The 20,602-nt window shown below is 46.1% G+C and overlaps 1 protein-coding gene and 1 pseudogene across 2 annotated transcripts in view; both read left to right on the top strand.

Annotated features, from left to right (window-relative positions):
- The window catches only part of PRKAR2A (protein kinase cAMP-dependent type II regulatory subunit alpha), a 106,292-nt gene extending 94,609 nt beyond the window's left edge, over positions 1-11,683 (top strand). For both annotated transcript variants that reach the window (XM_027582652.2, XM_027582651.2), the window contains 3 exons: positions 4,685-4,750; positions 7,243-7,384; positions 7,847-11,683. In XM_027582652.2, coding sequence (XP_027438453.1) covers positions 4,685-4,750; positions 7,243-7,384; positions 7,847-7,980 — 342 coding nt within the window. In that variant the 3' untranslated portion in view covers positions 7,981-11,683. The remainder of the gene's footprint in view (positions 1-4,684; positions 4,751-7,242; positions 7,385-7,846) is intronic.
- A 760-nt stretch (positions 11,684-12,443) lies between these two features.
- On the top strand, positions 12,444-13,985 carry LOC113916071 (annotated as a pseudogene).
- The last annotated feature ends 6,617 nt before the right edge of the window (positions 13,986-20,602 follow it).

Here is a 20,602-nt window from a genome sequence, read left to right as displayed (position 1 = left end):
CTCCATCAATCCTCAGTTTGTTCTCTATCATTAACAGTGTCTTATGGTTCCTCTGTCCTCTCTCCTTTCCCCCCACCCTTCCCAATATGTTCATCTGTTTTCTTTCTTAAATTCCACATGAAATCATATGGTATTTGTATTCCTCTAACTTATTTCGCTTAGCATAATACACTTTAGCTCTATCCACGTTGTTGCAAATGGCAAGATTTCATTCTTTTTTGATGGCTGAGTAATATTCCTGTGTGTGTGTGTGTGTGTGTGTGTGTGTGTGTGTGTGTGTACCACATCTTTATCTATTTTTATCAGTTGAACATTTGGGCGCTCTCTCTATAGTTTGTTTATTGTTGATAATGCTGCTATAAACATCGGGATGCATGTACCCCTTTGAATCTGTATTTTTGTATCCTTTGGGTAAATACCTAGTAGTGTAATTGCTGGGTCATAGGGTAGTTCTATTTTTAACTTTTTGAGGAACCTCCAAACTGTTCTCCAGAGTGACTGTACCAGCTTGCATTCCCACCACAGTGCAAGAAGGTTCCCCTTTCTCCGCATCCTCGCCAACACCTGCTGTTTCTTGTGTTGTTAATTTTAGCCATTCTAATAGGCTTGAGGTAGTATCTCATCATAGTTTTGATTTGCATTTCCCTGATGATGAGTGATGTTGAGCATCTTTTCATGTGTCTCTTAGCCATCTGGATGTCTTCTTTGGAAAAGTGTCTATTCATGTTGTCTGCCCATTTCTTTTTTTTTTTTTTAAGATTTTTTATTTATTTGACAGAGAGAGATAGTGGGAGCAGGAACACAAGCAGGGGGAGTGGCAGGCAGAGGGAGAAGCAGACTCCCCGCTGAGCAGGGAGCCCGACGCCGGGCTCGATCCCAGGACCCTGGGATCATGACCTGAGCCGAAGGCAGATGCTTAATGACTGAGCCACCCAGGCGCCCCTGTCTGCCCATTTCTTAACGGGATTATTTGTTTTTGGGTGTTGAGTTTGGTAAATTCTTTAGAGATTTTGGATACTAACCCTTTATCTGATATGTTTTTTGCAAATATCTTCTCCCATTCTGTAGGCTGCCTTTTAGTTTTGTTGATTGTTTCCCCTATAACACCTTTTAAATATATACAAAACCTAGAATGATGTTCCTGTCTTCATTCCTGATGTTGTTTTGTGCCTTCTCCTTTTTTTTTTTTTTTTTTTTTGCTCAAGCTTGCGAGGGGCTTATCAATTCCTTCAGTCTTTTTGAAGAACCAACTCGCACCTTTTATTAATCCTATTGAACGTTTTCTGTTTCATTACTTTCTGTCTTTATCTTACTTCCTTTCTTCTACTTTGTTTTTGCTATATCCCCCTCCCCCATTCTCTTGAGTTGGTTGCTTAGCAGTTTAAAACTAGAAGCTTCCCAGCATCTGTGAAGATCAGTGATGATCATCAGCATTTAGAGATTGCTGCCTTAAGTCCCTCTTGACAGTTGTGCTGGGACTGCTGGGGCTCTTTAGCACCAGCATACCACTAGCCTCTTCCTGCAACCCAGTTGTTCTTTACATGTGGTTGTGCCTTAAGGTGGGTGCCTTGCTTAATGCAGGTGTGCAGTTGGCGCCCAGATACAGAAGAAAGAACAGAAGCCACTGCCTGTTGCACGGGATGGTGGGATGCTAGTGTGCATCTCAGCCTGTCTCTGGGTGTTCTCTAGACCATATGTGCTGTCAGGGGAGCCCCTGGCGAGCTGCCCCCTTCAGAGTTTCTCTTGTTACGTCCTTACAAATTTTTAAAAAGATTTTATTTATTTATTAGTGAGAGAGAGAGCACGAGAGCAAGGTGAGGGCAGAGGGAGAAGCAGACTTTTACCTAGGGAAGCCTCATTATTCCACGTGGTCTTGGTAATATTCCTTCCCATCTCCTCTCAGTCTGGAATCCACCAGTTATTCCCTTTGCCTCCTATGGCAAAGTTATTTATCTTTTGAGCTTCTGAGGAAATTCATCTGTAAAATGGAATAGCAGTAGTACCGATTTTATTGACTTCTTAGGTGCTCGTATGAAGCAATGTACATGCAGCGCTCACCAGAGTGCCTGCTGGGAGGGAGCACACAGCATTGGTAGCAGATTCTGCTCTATTTGAGCACCCCTGTTCATCTAACTTACTCTTTTTTTTTCAAAGACTTTATTTATTTGACAGAGAGACACAGTCAGAGAGGGAACACAAGCAGGGGCAGTGGGAGAGGGAGAAGCAGGCTTCCTGCTGAGCAGGGAGCCCGACATGGGGCTCGATGCCAGGACCCTGGGATCATGACCTGAGCCGAAGGCAGACGCTTAACGACTGAGCCACCCAGGTGCCCCTCATCAAACTCATTCTTTTCATCCTGTAGACATGACTGAGTCTCTCTTGTCCTCAAAATACACTCGGATTCCTCCACTCACTGTTTTTACCCCAGCAACTAGCTTCTCATTCGTTTCACAGGCAAGCATTTTCAAAGTGCCATCTCACAATGTGGACTAGCGGAAGCCAGACACAAAAGTCAATGTGTGATTCCATTTACATGAAGTTAAGGAACAGCCTTCCTTTCCTTAACAGAAGTTAAGGAAAACTGCAAGGACAGAAGTCAGACACAGTTACCTAATAGGTGAAGTAGTGGTGGTTTTGACTGAGAAACACTCCGTAGGGTGGAGGCCAGAAAGATTTTCTGTTTTGATCGAGGGGGTGGTCACACAGCTACATACATGTATAAAAGTTCATCAGGCTGCAGCCTTGAAAAATGAGCACATCTATCTAAACAAAAAGAGCTCGGGCACCACCCTTCACCACCTGTCCCTTTTGTGGCTCAGTGCTGTCACTCACCACCCTTGTCTTGGTCACCGAATGTTTCCACACATTTGAATCATTATTACTCTTGACCTCCCGACAGAACTGAACACAGGTAATCACATCTTCCCTTATGAAACTCCCTTCTTGGACCTAGAAACCACTCTTCCTCCTGGTGACTCTGCGTCTGGCTCCCCCTTAGTTTCTTTCAGCAACTCGTGTCAGGGAGCTCTTTGTGTAATTCTAGAATTTCATGCTGATTTGGCTCTGCTGGGTACAGGGTACTTATCCCACACAGCACCGCAGAAACCCGCAGACACCTCTTTATAACGCTGTGACTTCTACTCACATGGAGCAGTGATTATTACATAGTGAACTGGGACTAGACTGACTCAGGAATGGCAGCCTCAGTTGTAAGGTGGACATTTGGGGTTCTGTGCAGTAGTCGAAGGACATTGAAGTCTTACACAAATTCAGAAGTGTAGATTCTTCTGAAGACATAAGACTCACGTGGAGGGGCGCCTGGGTGGCTCAGTTGGTTTAGCGACTGCCTTCGGCTCAGGTCATGATCCTGGAGTCCTGGGATCAAGTCCCATATCGGGCTCCCTGCTCAGCAGGGAGTCTGCTTCTCCCTCTGACCCTCCCCCCTCTTGTACTCTCTCTCTCTTCATTCTCTCTCTCTCAAATAAATAAATAAAATCTTTAAAAAAAAAAAAAAGACCCCCGTGGAATGCGGACACATGATTAGTATTTAATTATCCAGTGTAGATGGTCGTTGCTCCAGATGTTAAGAGAAAGGTGTCAGAGACTGAAATGGGCCTGTGAAAGCCTTTTCTCCCAGCCTTTGCTCAGATCTCACCCTCTGATGAAACTCTGCTATCTATATACTGTAGCCATCTCCTCCCCCGGCACTCCAGATCCCACATTGCCTGCTCTGCTTTCTTCCCCTAGTACTTAATTGCCTTCCAATGCAACAGTATCATTTGCTGATTCACTATGTTGATTGTTTACAGTTTGTTTGCCCTATCAGACTGTGATTTCCACAAGAGTAGGGATATTTGTTTTGTCCACAGATACATCTCACATGCCTAAAACAGTGCCTTGGCACATAGTAAGTACTTAATTACTTGTTGAAATACCTGAATGACCGGTTCAGCCAAGTGGTTTAAAATCCAAGCAAGTGAAAGAAAAGCCTGAGGCTCATAAGGGTGACATCAACCAGCATCAAAGTACCTCCTTCACCAAGGCAGGGCTTTCTCCAGATCCACCCTGTCCTCTGGAGGGCTGCATTTGGTGGTCCAGATTAGTCACCTTAATACTGTCTGTAGCAGTCTTGTCTCTTGGTCCCCCGCCCCCCCCCCCCCGTCCTCCCTCCCCTGGTCACAGGTTTCCATAGCAGACTAACCTGAGCAATAGTGATGCTGTGTGCAGCCTGGGCATATTCATGGGGAGAAATATGAATATTCCATGTTGGGAAGTGAGAGATGTGCGTCAGTCATAGTTGGACTGACATTCCCAGTGACCAGGATCCTCTTGTTTTGTACTAAATTTGTTAGCCACTGGTTAATTTGTAGAGTTGGAAAATAAATACAAATCAGGGCAATGACGGGCGCCTGGGTGGCTCAGTCGTTAAGCGTCTGCCTTTGGCTCGGGTCATGATCCCAGGGTCCTGGGATCAAGTCCCACATCGGGCTCCCTGCTCAGCGGGAAGCCTGCTTCTCCCTCTCCCACTCCCCCTGCTTGTGTTCCTGCTCTCGCTGTGTCTCTCTCTGTCAAATAAATAAATAAAATCTTTAAAAAAAAAATCAGGGCAATGAGAAAATTATGTATTTCTGTGTCCCTCGCCAATACATATGTATAGCTCTGACAACCTTCTCTCCCTTTCTAGGGTGAAAAGGCTGATAGCTTTTACATTATAGAGTCCGGAGAGGTGAGCATCCTGATCAGAAGCAAGGTGAGTCTGTGTGTGATGGTGCAATTTATGCCAGGTGCATGCACAGAAAGTAGCTGCTTGCTTTAAATAATGTGAAGTGTGTCTAGTATAACAAAACCATCATTGTTCTATGAGGTATGTGACTGGCAAAGACCCATGTTTAAGTACCTCCAGTGGTAGGGATTTAGTATATTTCTCCTTGTTCCTATTGCCTTTGCCTCTGTGACATAATTAATGATATGAGAAATATTGGCCTATAAATCAATAAGAAAAAGATAAACCCCCTAGTAGAAAATGGGGGAATTACATGATAAAGGCATACACATGGGTGTTGAATATGAAAAAAGCTTCCTTTCTAGAGCACTGGGGGGGAGGTCTTTAGGACCAGCATTACTGTGCCATTTCGTGGATAGGGAGGCCTAGAAAACTGATGACCAGTAAGTGGGAGGAATGATTCTCATCATAAATCCATTGTCACCAGATTTCCCTATTCCAATTTTTTTAAGAATGCAGAATTTGTTAAAATAGTTAAATATAATTCTAACCTAATATGAAACCTTTTACAGACTATCTTTAGTAAAAGTTAAATATGGAGAAAGAAAAACATGATTACTGCCTCTATTAAAAATAGCTCTGCTGTTTCACATGAAACAGTAGGTTGAAACGTCTATGTTCTTTTATTGTTTTTGGACTAGTTTTATTGTTTTTGGACTAGTGATACATGTTTGTTTTTCAAATACTCATTGACACTTCTTGATCACAGCATAATGTTGGGTATGTGGGACCAGCAGCACTGTGGCCCTGGGGGTTGGGGGAGCTTGTCAGGAATGCAGTCTTGGACTCTGCCCCAGACCTACTGAATCAGAATCTGAATTGTAACAAATCCCCAGGGGGCTGGTGTTCATATGACAGTGTGTTAACTGCTACTCTAAAGAAGGGACTACTTGGGCACAAACGCATCTGCAGACCCAGAGAATGCTACAGAAATTGGAAGGAGAGTGTTGGCTCTGATGGAGCAGATCAACTTCAGAGCAAACAGGTTGGGGCAGAAGTGTGGAAGGAAGATTATCTGCCTATAACCTAAAGTGGCTCTTAGAGATTGAGACTAATTCTTACTAATAAATTCTAAATAATTTTTTTACTGAAATTATTGCTTAGCTTAGCAGATGGATTTGTAAAAAAAAAAAAGGAAACTCTAGATATTAAATGTGATATGCTACATTATTTTCCATAATTTGATAAGCACAAATTAAAACCTGCTTGATTTCTTTTTTTTTCTTTTAAGATTTTATTTATTTGAGAGAGAGAGACAGCACAAGCAGAGGGGAGAGGGAGAGGGAGAAGCAGACTCCCCACTGAGCAGGGAGCCCGATGCAGGGCTCCTTACCAGGACCGCAGGATCATGACCTGAGCTGAAGGCAGACGCATAACTGGCTGAGCCACCCAGGCTCCCCCCTGCTTGATTTCTTAATACAGAGTTAAAGCACTAAATATCCAGGTTGAACATTATAAAAAAATTTTTTTAGTCACTTAGCTCTTCTAAAAAAAAAAAAAATGCGTGTGGTGGAGGGGTGGGGAACCACTAACTTACAGAGCAGGCAGTACCTAAAAAGAAAACTTGTTACTGTAAAGTATTGTCCGAGAAAGGCATGGTCTCAGATAAAAAAGAAGTGACCCGGGATTGTAACTTTACCTAAGAGAAACATTGACATCATTTAGCAGGACTTAACAAAAGATCTTGTCTTTTCCCTTGCACCTTAGAAGTCAGCATCTACCAAAAGGACAGCATTCATATATATATATATATATATATATATATATATAATATATGTAAATGTATAATGTATTAAAATATATACGTAAAAATATATATTATATTAATATGCAAAAATATATATGTATTAATATATAATTGACACTATAATATCATATATATTGACATAATATATATAATGTATGTTATAATAATTATTTTTTTTCCTTTGGAAGATACATATAAATCTTCCAAAGAAAATGGTCTGCTCCCTACCTCTTGATATTTAGCCATTACCTGAAAGGTGTTGGGTCTTGGATGAAGGCCCAGGTAAAAGCCAACTCCTCTAATTAAACCATACCACTGAGGGCACCTGGGTGGCTCAGTCGTTAAGCGTCTGCCTTTGGCTCAGGTCATGGTCCCAGGGTCCTGGGATCGAGTCCCACATTGGGCTCCCTGCTCAGCAGGAAGCCTGCTTCTCCCTCTCCCACTCCCCCTGCTTGTGTTCCCTCTCTCACTGTGTCTCTCTCTGTCAAATAAATAAATAAAATCTTTAAAAAATAAAAATAAAAAAAATAAACCAGACCACTGAGATGAATTAGCCCCTGCAGTTGACATGGTACAGTTAGTGTCTCCGCAAAGTGAATTTCTCAGTAATTGTATTTTAAGTGTCCTGAGAAGGGAATGCAAGTGTGTGTAACTGGATGTGCTCAGCTGTGATTCTGGAATCAGCCTAGGTCATGTTTTCCACTTGCTCTAGACTAAAGCAAACAAGGATGGTGGGAACCAGGAGGTCGAGATTGCCCGTTGCCATAAGGGGCAGTACTTTGGAGAGCTTGCACTGGTCACCAACAAACCCAGAGCTGCTTCAGCTTATGCAGTGGGAGATGTCAAATGCTTAGGTAAGAAAAATAAATTCTTATGCACAAATACTTTTTTTTTCTAACACGCAGTATTTTTTTTTTCCCCATCAGTAAGCCTTGACTCATTTCACCAGTTCTCACATACATCTAGGCTTGAACAGTCTGTGGGACTAACTAGAAATGGTCTGTACCCTTTGAGCAGACATTTCTGAGCACTGAGTGAGGACAGCCTGTGAGAAGAGCAGTCACAGAGGCAGGTGTCCAGGGCTCTGCTGGGACCGAGTGAGTAGGTGCTGTTGGGCTCTGCAAAGTTGCCAACAGATGACACAGTCTGGCTGTGCTCACATAGAAACATCCGTCCTTTTTCCAAGCACTCAGCATCCCCCAGTCTGATTCCCTGAGGTGAACAGGTATATGTGAGAAAAGGTTTGCATCAGGGAAATGACTTTGAATTATTGGTGTAGAGAATTCATTCTCTCGCGCCTCTTTTTAACAATGCAGTTATGGACGTACAAGCATTTGAGAGGCTTCTGGGGCCCTGCATGGACATCATGAAAAGGAACATCTCACACTACGAGGAACAGCTGGTGAAGATGTTTGGCTCCAGCATGGATCTGATTGACCCCGGGCAGTAGGCAGAAGCCCAGAGCCTTCTCAGTGTGACACCAAAACCTCCCAGTCAGCCACAGAACACACACAGAAGACAGACACAACAGACCCGTTCCTGCTGTTGCTGCCGCCGCCAGCTGCTATCGCTGTGGCCATGGGCATGTAGGACACTTGAAAGTCAGCACTACAAGATGGGCCAAGGTTCAGCCCACACCTCCTCCACTTTGCTTCTGAAAGCCCATTATTAGACCACTCGTAATGATTATTCCAACCCAGTTGTCACATCTTTGGTTCACAATGGCATGTCTCTCCAACAGTTTAAGTGCCTGATACAAAGTCCACAGCATAATCATCTTCCTTTCCTCTCTGGCTGCTACTATTGCTGTTGGAAGTCACCACAGGTCTTCACAGAGCTGTGTTCAACTGTAGACACCCGCCCCTGACCTTTCTCAAGGGAGGAATTGTCATAGCCCTTGATCTTCTCGTTTGTCCTTTGAGAAAGTCCGCATTTGTTCACACTGGTAGCCTTCGGTTTTACAGTAGAAGATGCGGCAGGGAGGCTGGAGGTCTGCGGGCCTGGGGCACCCATGACAGCTATCTCCAAATTCACAGCGATGCTGGGGGCAGGGCCCTGCCCCAGGCCCAGCAGCTCAGCACCCCAGAGCACACTGATCGGCCATGAAGACCCGTGTTAGAGCAGAGAATTTGCGATCAGCACATTCTTCAGGTAGCGGAGAGCCAGGGAAGGTTTTCTGGGTTGGGGGTTTTGGTTTGTTTTGTTTTGTTTCAGTAGATTTTGTTTTGTTTTATTTACTCTCTGTGCGGTTTGCATGAATGAATTGTTGTCCATTTCTAAGGAGCCAGGGTCTGGATGTGCCATGACTTTATCTGACCCAAATGCTTCCCTGGGCAACTCCTGCCATCTTATTTCCAGTTGCCCTACCAGCTGATAATGGCAGTGTGCCAGCAAGAGGTTGTACTACAACAAAGAGAGCCCCCTTTCCTTCTCCAGTGTTGTTTCATAGCTTTGCTGTTGAACTATCAATTTTTAAACTCTTTAAAGAAGAAGCAGCTATTTTTTTGAAATTAAAAAAATTTTTATTTCTGTATTTGGGGAATTCCCGTTGGACCTGGTCATATATATCAGTGTCAGCTGACTCAGGCATTCATCCTGAAGATCAACTCTTTGTTTTTAAAAATCCATGAAATTACTGCAAAGACCTTTCTAATTAAGGTGTTGGGATATTGGGGGTTCCAATTATTAACCCCAAAGGAAAGTAAATTAGCTTGTATTTTAAAACTTTTTAACCTTTTAATTATATCAAGTAGAATTGTGATGAATTATCCTAATTAACTAGATATAGTTAAGGATAAATTTTTTTTTTGAGAATGACTTAGATGCTATAAGAGATCCTAAGAGCAGTGTGAAGTTTGCATAGAGATAAATTTGAATATTGTAGCCAAGGTTATATTAAATCAAGAGGCCCTTTCCAATATGATTTACTTTTTAAACTTGTGTAACTCAATAAACCCCTAAGAGATTGCATGCTGGGGCTTGAGTCATTCCTGTTGTAGGATAATGATAGAGCCCACATGGTCACTTCCATTGTCCATAGAAGCGGGGCTCTCTGCTTTTGCCATGGACAGCGTGGTGGAGGGATTTCCAGAGTGGTGACCCACCACAACCTTGGTCAAATCTCCCTTTTTCTTGTGTTCCGTGAAGTGAAAGCAGAAGGACTCTTTTCAGACCACCCTAGCTAGGTAGCCTGCGTTGCAGCTCCCAGAATTATGAAAGGTTGTAACTAATACCCCAAAACAGGCAGCTAGCTATGGGAAAGCCCATGTGGTTTTTTTCCCCACGATTTTCCAAGGTTCTTTTCTAGGGTGTTGCTTTATTATCAAATAAATTAAGAAAGCAGATCTTGCACTTTAGCAGACAAGAATCACACCTGTTTCTTCCAAAAGTAGGTACAGTGAGCTTTAGGAGTGTCAGAGAGGTCTAGCCCCCTCTATTCAAGGACTCTTTAAACACTGAGCAGATGCCCCCTTTGCACTCCCATGCCAGCATTAGTCAGGACTGGCTGGGAGCTTAGTGCCAGAGTCACTCCTGCAGGCTGCTAGGCATGGGCTTCTCATCCTGCCTTCTTGCACATCCCAATTCAGTCTTCCCCCTTCACAGAAGCCTCTTTGGTACCCCCAACTCACTGATGGTTGCTGTTTTACAGAGTAGAATTCATCCAGGTTTAAGTCCTCCTGCTCTAACTACAGACTGACATATGGATCACGAGTATAGATCCTCACTGCATACAGCACCCCTTGGGGGTCTGGCTTGAGGAAGGAAGACTTTAAAGGGACCAGTGTGAGTGAAATAGTGCCAGGAGTCTGGCAGGGTTCCAGTTCTCTTTGCAGCATGGGGAATCAGAGGTGGCAGACCAAGCTCAACTGAGGGCTCTGGTGTCCACATTATGCCAGGCAAGCCCTGCACTGTTGGTTGAGCCTCAAGGGGAGGAGTGTGTTGGGAAGAGATCCCTTTTATATTCTTCTCTTCCATGGGTTAGAGCTTCACGCCCTCTTTCCTGGCTTTGTTATTGATTTGGGATGATGGAAAATATTCCTGAGAGCCTTGAGGCCCAGCCTACAATATTATCCTTTCTTCTAGCCCCAGTTTATCACACCCACTCTCTTGTTTTGGTTGTAGTCTCTGAAGGAAGGGTTCATGTGTGCTGTCCTCTTAGTTGATAGTCTTACATATAATTGCTGTAGATTCGCAGGAGTCAGGGTGCATCTTTTCTTTGAGCAGTTTAATGAGTGAATTCAGCAGCAAAGTGGCAAGAAATGGTTCTCCGACCAGGAGAGGTCATGTTCATCCTCTTAATGCCCAGATTCTCTGCTCACAATGGTAATCAGTGAGAGGTGCCACTGGTGCCCAGCGGCACCCTGGGCACACAGCATTTCCATGTCAAGTCGCAGTGTAGAAACAGTCTTCTCTCATTTAGAAAAAGTGAAAGAGCATTTTTGCACAGAGAAAAAGGAAAAAGACCCATGAATGTCATCTTTTGTTTTCAGTTGGCTAATGTTGGAATTTTTGTTCTTGACATACACTTGTAAACCAGTCTTGCCAAGATACAAGTTGTTTTGGTTTTTCACTACAATTACCTCTTGTTACTCCTGTCTTGACTGCTGACGTTCCTCAATGATTCTAATGTCTATGTTATGGGAAGCAGCCTTCCCCTGTGGGTTTCCTTTTACACACTGCAGGGCTATCTTTATACTTAAAAAAAAGAGAGAGAGAGAGAAAGGAGAAAACTGTCACTAACCTCATGGGGTATTTGCAGAAAACCATTTAGCCCACCTTGAGCAAAAGGTAGATTTCCTCACTGTTTTCTTAAGCTCATTGTAATAAAAGAAATCTAATTCAGCATTATTGTGCTACCTCAAAGGTAAAATGTTTTACGGTCTTTTTTTGGTCCTGAGTTCTACACATAGTGTTCGAAATGTCTTTCAATTGGAGTTGTTTTTAAATCATTGGGGAGAATCTTATTTTAACCGTTTTACACTTGTATTTTAATGTCAGAAGAATAAGTGATTAGAAAGTGATCAATTATTGCTCTGTAGTATTGAACATATAATTAAATCATTGTTTGCCGTAAACAAGATTGGGTTTTTTAAAAGGAAACTCTAGGGCTCGGCTTTGCTTTTGGTTAATAAAGGCTGACAAATCATGTCTGACCTTCTGGTGCGGCCCTGTGTTGTTTGTCCTCTCATTTTAGGGTTCCTGGCCATCATAGTACTCATCTGGCAGATACATTGTTGGGACTGGGATGTGAGCTCTTGAAAATTAGACAGGAGGCCTGGGTATATGTATTAGCGTTCTCCAGTAAGAACCAATAAGGAGTGTGTGTGTGTGTGTGTGTGTGTGTGTGTGTGCAGAGATTTATTATAAGGAATCGGCTTATGCAATTATGGAGGCAGGCAGGTCTCATGATCTGCAGGATGGGTTGGCAAACTGTAGACCAAGGAAAGCTGATGATTTCATTCCAGTCTGAGTCTGGAATGGTTCTTATGGTTCTCAACCCTTAAGAGCTGATAGAGTAGTTCCTTTTAGAACGTTAGCAGGCTGAAAACCCGGGAAGAGCCAATGCCCCAGTTTGGAGGCAGTCAGGCAGGAAAATTCTCTTACTTGAGAAAGAGTCCTTTTGTTATATTTGGGCCTTCAACTGATTAGATGAGGCCCACACACAACGGGAGAAGGCAATGTGCTTTACTCAGTCTACTGATTTAAATGTTGATCTCATCCCAGAACACCCTTACAGAAACTCCCAGAACAATGGATGACCAAACATCAGCACCCCATGGCCCAGTCAAGTTGACACATGAAATTAACTATCATGGGGGCACTCAGTCGAGTAAGCCTCTGACTCTTGATCTCAGCTCAGGTCTTGATCTCAGGGTCCTGAGACTGGGCATGGAGTCTACTTAAAAATAAAAAAATTTGGGCTTCCTCAACACGGCAGCGCCGTTGTCAGTGGAGGTGGAGTTCAGAGGTGGTGTGGAGCTCCTTTGCGACGGCGTAAAGAAACATCAGGTCACCTTACCTGGACAGGAGGAGCCCTGGAACTTCTGGAACCTCCTTGTCGGATCAAGAAGAATTTGCTTTAAGAGCGGCGAGAGTTGTTCATCCAGGGAGACAGCGTGCGCCCAGGAATTCTGGTGCTGGTTAATGATGCAGACTGGGAACTGCTGGGCAAGCTGGACTACCAGCTGCAGGACCAGGACAGCATCCTCTTCATATCCACGCTGCATGGTGGCCGAGGGCCCTGCTCAGCCCGGGTTCCCTTGGGGTGGGGAGAAGAGCACAATCAGACATCCCCTGGGGCCCTGCTTCCAGGTCTCCCTGTCCCCTTTGGCCACTTTCTTCCCTGCTCTGTCACCCAACCTCCCTCCAGGCAGGGAAAAGAGGCCAGGTGCTAAAAATGAGCCTTTCTCAGGCACGTGAGTGGGGATGGGCAGGCTCAGCCCTGCCTCTCTCCGCAGCAGCTGAGGTAGGGGAAGGTGCCCCTCTGGTTTGTCACAACAGGAGCGGGCTCCCTGGCCAGGTGACCCAGCTGCCTTCCACTCCTTGTGTCTCAGTGTAAACACCGAGTGACCACTGACGAGGCAGTCCAGCTCCCAGGCTGTAGTGTTTTCGTGGAGAAGATGAACGGACCGGAATAGCTGATAGGAGGCCCCTCCCTTCTCCAAGATGGGAGGAGTCTCTGCCTCAGTTTCCCCATCTAGACAGCAGAGGGCTCTGGCTGTCCCCCACTGATATCATTATGAAACCCCAGCTGGGGTCCCCTATTCAGTGCTGACTCCCCCCTCCCAGCAGCTGCTTTTCCAACCACACCCCTCCTCCTTCCCCCCCATCCCCAGCCCTTGACCCTGGCTGGCCTTCCCCCCCACAGGCCACCAGATGGGCTCCTAAGACCCTCCCCAGCAAAAGGCTGCCTGCAGCTCATTCTGGAGAGAGAGAAAGAGGAGCAGGCAGAAACTTGGACTAGCACATAGAGGCCTGGGGGGTCAGAGTGCCTCAGTTTCCTCCTCCACAGCAACTGAATGTTTATAAGTATCTGAAAGCAGGCGTGATCCTTGATGGCACAAATGTAGACTTTATCTCCCTTCCTACCTCCTGCTGCCTCCTGGGGGCAGGCAGCAATTGGTAAGCAGGATGGTTTGCCCCTCCTCCCTTCATCCCTTCTGGAAGTCTTGGGGCCTCAATGCCTACAACAGCTGGCCTTGGGCAAATAAAAGATGTTGTTTACTAAAAAAATAAAAATAAATAAAAATAAAAAAATTAAGGGGCACCTGGGTGATTCAGTTGGTTAAGCAGTATGACTCTTGATTTTGGCTCAGTTCATGATCTCAGGGTCATGAGACCACGTCCCAACCAGTATGGAGTCTGCCTAGGATTCTCTCTCTCTCCCTCTCCCTCTGCCTCACCCCCAACACTCACATGCTCTCTCTCTAAAATAAATAAAATCTTTAAAAACAAAGTAAACAAAAATTTTTTTAAATTTTAAATGTTTTTAAAAAATTAACTATCACAGCATGGTATTTGAGTTGTCAGGGATGCTGTGGAAGGGCATCAGGTATAACCCTTGCTGGGGAAGATAAACTGATCAATGAAGCCCAGCAGACAACATCTCCTGTCTGACAATATTACTTCTACCATTTCCTTCTCGGTAACATCGATAAGGAGAACAAGCAATGATCCTGTGATAACCCAGTAGACCTACAATTTCTTTCCAAGTAACCAAAAGAAGCTGTTCAACAAAATCATGTTCCAGTTTGATCTTGCCTTGACCTGGCAGTACAAAAGGGTCAGATAGTGGGTAAGCATTTGAGACAGCCCACGGAGCTCAAGAAACTGGTAGCTGAGCTGTCTCAAAGCCAAACTGGCCTTGTTTCAAGGCTTTAAAAATTAAATATGTCGGGCGCCTGGGTGGCTCAGATGGTTGGGCGTCTGCCTTCGGCTCAGGTCATGATCCCAGAGTCCTGGGATCGAGTCCCGCATCGGGCTCCCTGCTCCTTGGGAGCCTGCTTCTCCCTCTGCCTCTCTCTCGCTCACTCTCTCTGTGTCTCTCACGAATAAATAAATAAAATCTTTAAAAAAATAAATAAATAAATAAATAAATAAATAAAAATTAAATATGTCTTGGCTTCTGTGGTTTTAGTGGTGGTATTGCTATGAACAGTTAAGAAGGGCCAGGACAACAATAACAGCATATTGTCCACAGTCTCAGCCCTGAAGAGTGCATGTGACATGAGGACTTTGCTTTCTTATATGTTCTGTACTTATCACAGGCACCTGAATATATCCTCAGCAATCTTAATGCATCCATTTTATAACATCAGAATTAAAACAGTTTACTGTGATTAAGGAATCTGTGTTTGTTTCACAAGGCCTCATGTTAAGTATGAATTTTGCTTCCTTTACCCATACCCATCCTCTCTATGGACAAATGCCCCATCACAGATGATGGCACAGATGGCACTGTTACCTGATTATTTGGGGATATGCAGATAAAATGCAACATGTTGACCAGGAACTTACTGAATAATGACTTGTGAATTTACATGAGTATTACCCAAGTACTGAATTAGAATGTCAGAAATTAAGTCTAACTCAACTTATTCATTCATTGAGCAAATTTTTTTTAAGGATTTTATTTATTTGAGAGAGCGAGAGAGCAAGCACGAATAGGGGGAGGGAGGGGCAGAGGGAGAAGAAGTCTCTCCTCTGAGCAGGGAGCCCGACGCGGGGCTCGATCCTGGGACTACAGAATCATGACCTGAGCCGAAGGCAGATGCTTAACCGACTAAGCCACCCAGGCGCCCCTCATTGAACAAATTTTGATGACCTGCTGTGGACATTCCTGACACTGTGTTTTTTTGTTTTGTTTTAAAGATTTTATTTATTTGAGATAGAGAGTGAGAGAGAGCAGGAGCAGGGGGGCAGAGGGAGAGGGAGAAGGAGAAGCAGGCTCCCCCCTGAGCAGGGAGCCCGATGTGGGGCTCGATCCCAGGATCCTGGGATCATGACCTGAGCCACCCAGGCACCCCATGATACTGTTTAAACCCCAGGAATTATCAAGAGTGATACTGAGGTCCACCTGGGCATTCTGGACCTTTCTTCCATTGATGATAGAGCTTATCCTCCATGTTTCTGGACTCCCATAGACAGCAGCCCTGGTCTCCTATTTCAAGGATGATCATGCTCCTGATGCCTTACTGTTGCCCTTGGTCATGCTGCCCTTCTTCAGAGCTGCCACTGCCTCTTCGTAAAGTGAGTGGTTTGGACACACAGCATGTACTGTCCCTCCCTGCTCTAGCCTACATAGCACAATTCTGGTTACACAAGCATCTGAGGCACTATAAAGGGAGAAAGACCAGATTTGAGGTTTGAAGGATACTCCCTCCAGGTAGGGACGTCTCAGAAATTGTCACCTTCACCCTAGTCATCCTAAACATCATGATGAAACTTGGCCAGAGATGGGTTTTGGGTCTAGTTTGCATTTTGTGATGCCATGGGCTCAAAATCAAACTTTTCTGAAAGTTTGTCTCTTCTGTGTGGCATTTCTACCCCTTTTTGACTTTTCCCAACCAAAATTCTTGATCCTGTGAGCACTACTTTCCCTTCTATAAAACCAGTTAACTGGGGGCACCTGGGTGGCTCAGTTGTTAAACGTCTGCCTTCGGTTCAGGTCATGATCCCAGGGTCCTGGGATCGAGGCCCGCATCAGGCTCCCTGCTCGGCGGGAGGCCTGCTTCTCCCTCTCCCACTCCCCCTGCTTGTGTTCCCTCTCTCTGTGTCTCCCTCTGTCAAAAAAATAAAATAAATAAACAAATAAAAAACAGTTAACTGGCTTGTCTTTTTTTTAAAGATTTCATTTATGTATTTGTGAGAGAGAGAGCACAAGCTGGGGAGGGGCAGAGAGAGAGGGAGAAGCAGGCTCCTGGCTGAGCAGGAAGCCTGACGTGGAGCTCGAACCCAGGACCCTGGGACCATGACCTGAGCTGAAGGCAGATGCCTAATCGACTGAGCTACCCAGGCGCCCCAAATGGCTTGTCTTTAAGTACATAAAGTCAAGCAGCGCCCAGCCCATTTGTAGACTGCAGGGCAGGAGGCTGGCCAGGCTGGAATGTGAAACCAAAGGAGCTAACCCAGTCACCAGGAAAGCCAGCAGGATCTGACCCCACCAATCAGTCCATCCTGACAGGCAGAAGAATGGGCATTGGGCGGTCAGCTCTTGGGGAACACAGTTGAAATAGTACCAGCCAAATCTCCGTGGCCTTCTTGGCCATCGGCCCACCATTTCCTCCCTCTGCAGAATTGCACTGAGCCAAGGGTCACAAGTCACTGTGTATGCTGCTGGACGCCAGGATCCAGCAATCTCCTTCCTGGCCAGGTCCTCCAGCCCCCAGAATGAGGAGGCAGGGGTATACAGTTGGTTTTTTCTTAGTAAACTGGTAAAAAGGAAGAGCTAAAGTCTAGACCCACCAGATAAGCAAACCAGCACTTTCCAGCATAACATCCAAGCATAAACTGGACATTTTTTCTTTTTTCCCCCTTATTTATTTATTTATTTATTTTTTAAAAGATTTTATTTACTCAAGAAAGAGCAGAGCGAGAGAGAGAGAGAGCACAAGCGGGGTGGAGGAGGAGCAGAGGGAGGGGGAGAAGCAGACTCTCCACTGAGCAGAGAGCCCAACCCGGGGCTCAATCCCAGGACGCTGGTATCATGACCTGAGCCGAAGGCAGACCCTTAACCGACTAAGCCACCCAAGCGCCCCCAAACTGGACATTTTCATTCTGAAAAAGAAAGGCCTAGGCATGCAGGGACACCTGCAGCGCACTCTCCCATGCCTGTCACAAGCCCAGCCTGGGCAGCTGGAGGATTGGGGGACCTGAAGCTGAGGCTTGGATCTGCAGGACAGTCAGGGCAGAGGCCTTTGGGGCAGATGTGCATCAATTCCCGACAAGTTGGAATAGCACACGAGCCACGTTGGACTCCTGGCGTCCCGTCCTAGACCCGCGTGGCCAGGATGAGAAATGAGGCTGCACACAGGCTTATAGGACCCCAGGAGAGGAGCAGCCTTGGCGGCTCTGGAAGGCAGACTGCTTTCAAACCAAGACAGAGCTGGGGCACAGAAAGCATGGGACCCCCCAGACCCCCACGTCAGGACACTGCCCCTACCTCAGAACTCAAGATGGTTCCACGGGGCTGGCAGCTCTGCGCTGAGGCTGGTGAGATAAGAATGAGTTGGAGACCCTCCAGTACCTTGGCTTGCTCCTCTGTAAAGAAGGAAGCAGGCTTATGGGAGGGCATCCACTCCGCTGCCCTTGGCTTTGCCCATATGCGTTGGCCCAGTGGAATTCCAGTCCAGCCCTTCACCTGCCTGGGCTGGGCCAAGGCCCAACTACAGGAGGAGGCTGGGGTTCAGTGGGACGCTGGGGTTCAGTGGCTGGTATGGTCTCTCCCCTTACGCTCACTTTAAGCTGGTCATCCCTGGCTCACAGCAAAAGCAGGCCCCACTCTGTGACAGAGAACTGGCCTCACAACTGAAAACCTATGTGAGTTATTCTCATACCCGGTAAACGGATAGAGCTAGTTTTATGTCCCAGGAGGGCTAGCTTTGCACCTGGGAACTGGTCCAGGGCCAGGTTTACAAAGTGAGGCAAAGGTACACGAAGCGTGCCAGAATGGGGCTCACTGAGACCAGGCAGGCTTCCAGCACAATGGGAATTTCTCAGTGTCCTTCTGGGCTCTTCACGGCCTGTACGCGGTGGGGACAGGGTGTGCGTCCAGGACGATGTGCTGGGAGCCGCCTCCACCCTGGCCCTGTGGGATCCTTTTCTTGGTGATTTTCCTGCCTTTGTTCCGTAACAACAACAACAACAAAATCAGGAATGATTTGCAACCAGCCCCTCCGCATGTGGCCCACTTCCCAGGGCTATGGATTCAGGGGACGGTCTTGGGTGGTGGGGGACCTGGGTCCTGCCCTGTCCTGGTGGGAACATCGTGTTCTGGACTGGGAACTGCCCATCAACCCTTGGGAGTCGTGGGCCCGAGGGGGTGGAGTGGAGCAAGAAAGGCCAGCTTGATTTAAGAAACAGGCAGGGAAGGGGTTTTTGATGGATCACTAAGCCCAGGACAGCTCTGCCCATGCACTCCCTCCCGAACCTACCCCTGGCCCCGGCCCTGGCAGAGAAGAGCTCTTCCTTCCTCAGTCCCAGGCCAGGGCTGTGTGGGAAGAACGCAGGGATCCCCAACTGGGATCTTCAGCACAGAAAGGCCGCCTCCACCTCCTGGTCCAACTCTCACTCCCTCCACTTTTGGACAACCTCTTCACCCTGGCTGATGCCTGCCTGGGGCCTGGCTACTTACATCTCTGAGGCAAGGTCTCTGCTCAGCACCTCCTGCCCCCCTTCCTCTGCAGGCCCCTTGCAATGCTTGCTGCCTGGCCCTTGGCCGATCCTCTAACCTTTTCTGCCTCAGCCCCCCTCAGCGATGGCCTCATCTCATTAAAACAGAAACGTGGGCCAAAAGCCCCGGGCTCCTCCTCTGCTCCCCGTGTGCCCCTGCAATTCTTGCCCCACTGTTCTCCTTTCATGGCAAAAGCCTTGAGACTTCCCTGCAGTTGCCTCCTCGCCTCCCGTCTGGCCACATAGCTCACCCCTGCGGTGGTGAGTCCCCATGTCACGGATCAGTCCCCATGGTGGACTCCCTTCTGCTGCTTCAAGGACCACCTTCTCAGGAACATCTAGTTCTCTGGGTTTTCTTCGCAGCTCTGTTGCCACTTTAACCCAGACTACAGTTAAATGTTGGAGTGTCCCAGGGCTCCGCTCCACTCCCCACCCTGGGAAATTTGTCAGAAGCATGGCTTTGGGTGTTCTCTCCATGCTGCTCCCAGCAGATTTACACCTCCATCCGGGACACTGAGCTGGGCCCAGGGTCCGGTGGTCTGGGCTGGGATCCCTCTCCCATCTCTTCGCTCCACCCACTCGGAACCTTCTGCGAAGTTTGCTTTGCTTTTGTTTTGTTTTGTTTTGTTTTTAAAAAGTTTTTTTTCAAAGTGTGGAATATAACGAATACAGAAAGATGCACAAAACAAAAACATTCTGCTCAATGACTTCTCACGGGCCAAACACTCACAAAACACAGCCCAGGTGAAGGGCACTGTTGGCGCCCTACAATGCCTCTGTGTTTCTGCAGCCAGTCCTCCCTCCCCGTCCTGAGTTCTAAGGTTCTAAGGTAAGTTTCTTGATCGTCACCACCTAAACATGCCTCTCCGAAAAACCACTTTCTTGGGGCACCTGGCTGGCTCAGTTGGTGGAGCCTGTGACTCTTGATCTGAAGGTTAGGAGTTCAAGCCCCACACTGGGTGTAGAGCTGACTTAAAAACAGCAACACAACCACAAATAAATAGATAGGTAACCACTTTCTTCATACAGTGATATAAACACCTGTAATTAAATGCGTAAGGGAGAATCATCCTAACTGCTGGGTTTTAGCACAATCTTTATCTTTTCCTCTTTTGTTTACCCCTGCCTCTCCCTTCTATCACCATCGCTCTCTGGAAAATCATCATTACAAGATATGTATTCCCTGGGGCACCTGGGTGGCTCATTCCATTAGTGTCTGACTCTTGGTTTGGCTCAGGTCATAATCTCAGGGTCTTGGGATCAATCCCTGGGTAGGGCTCGGCACTCAGTTTGGGATTCTCTCCTTCTCCCTCTGCCTCTCTGCCCCTCCCCCTGCTCGTGCTCTCTCTCTAAAATAAATAAAATCTTAAAAAAAAAGATACATGTTCCTATGTTTCTCCTTGCTTACATAATTGTTATATATATATTATATCCCATATATATATATCTCATCCCTAACCCCTGTGTTGTTCAAGGTATACATATATATATATATATATATGACTCATTCAATATATATAACCCCTCTGCGGCTATATATGTGTGTGTGTATATATATATATATATATATATAGTGTGTGTGTGTATATATAATATAATATATCCCTTGAATGACACAGGGGTTAAGGATGTGAACCCTCTGCACAGTCGAAAATCCATGTATAACTTTTGACTCCTCAAAC

Source organism: Zalophus californianus, chromosome 1, assembly GCF_009762305.2.
Source record: "Zalophus californianus isolate mZalCal1 chromosome 1, mZalCal1.pri.v2, whole genome shotgun sequence".
NCBI classification, from domain to species: domain Eukaryota; kingdom Metazoa; phylum Chordata; class Mammalia; order Carnivora; family Otariidae; genus Zalophus; species Zalophus californianus.
This window is presented reverse-complemented; position numbering and strand designations above follow the sequence as displayed.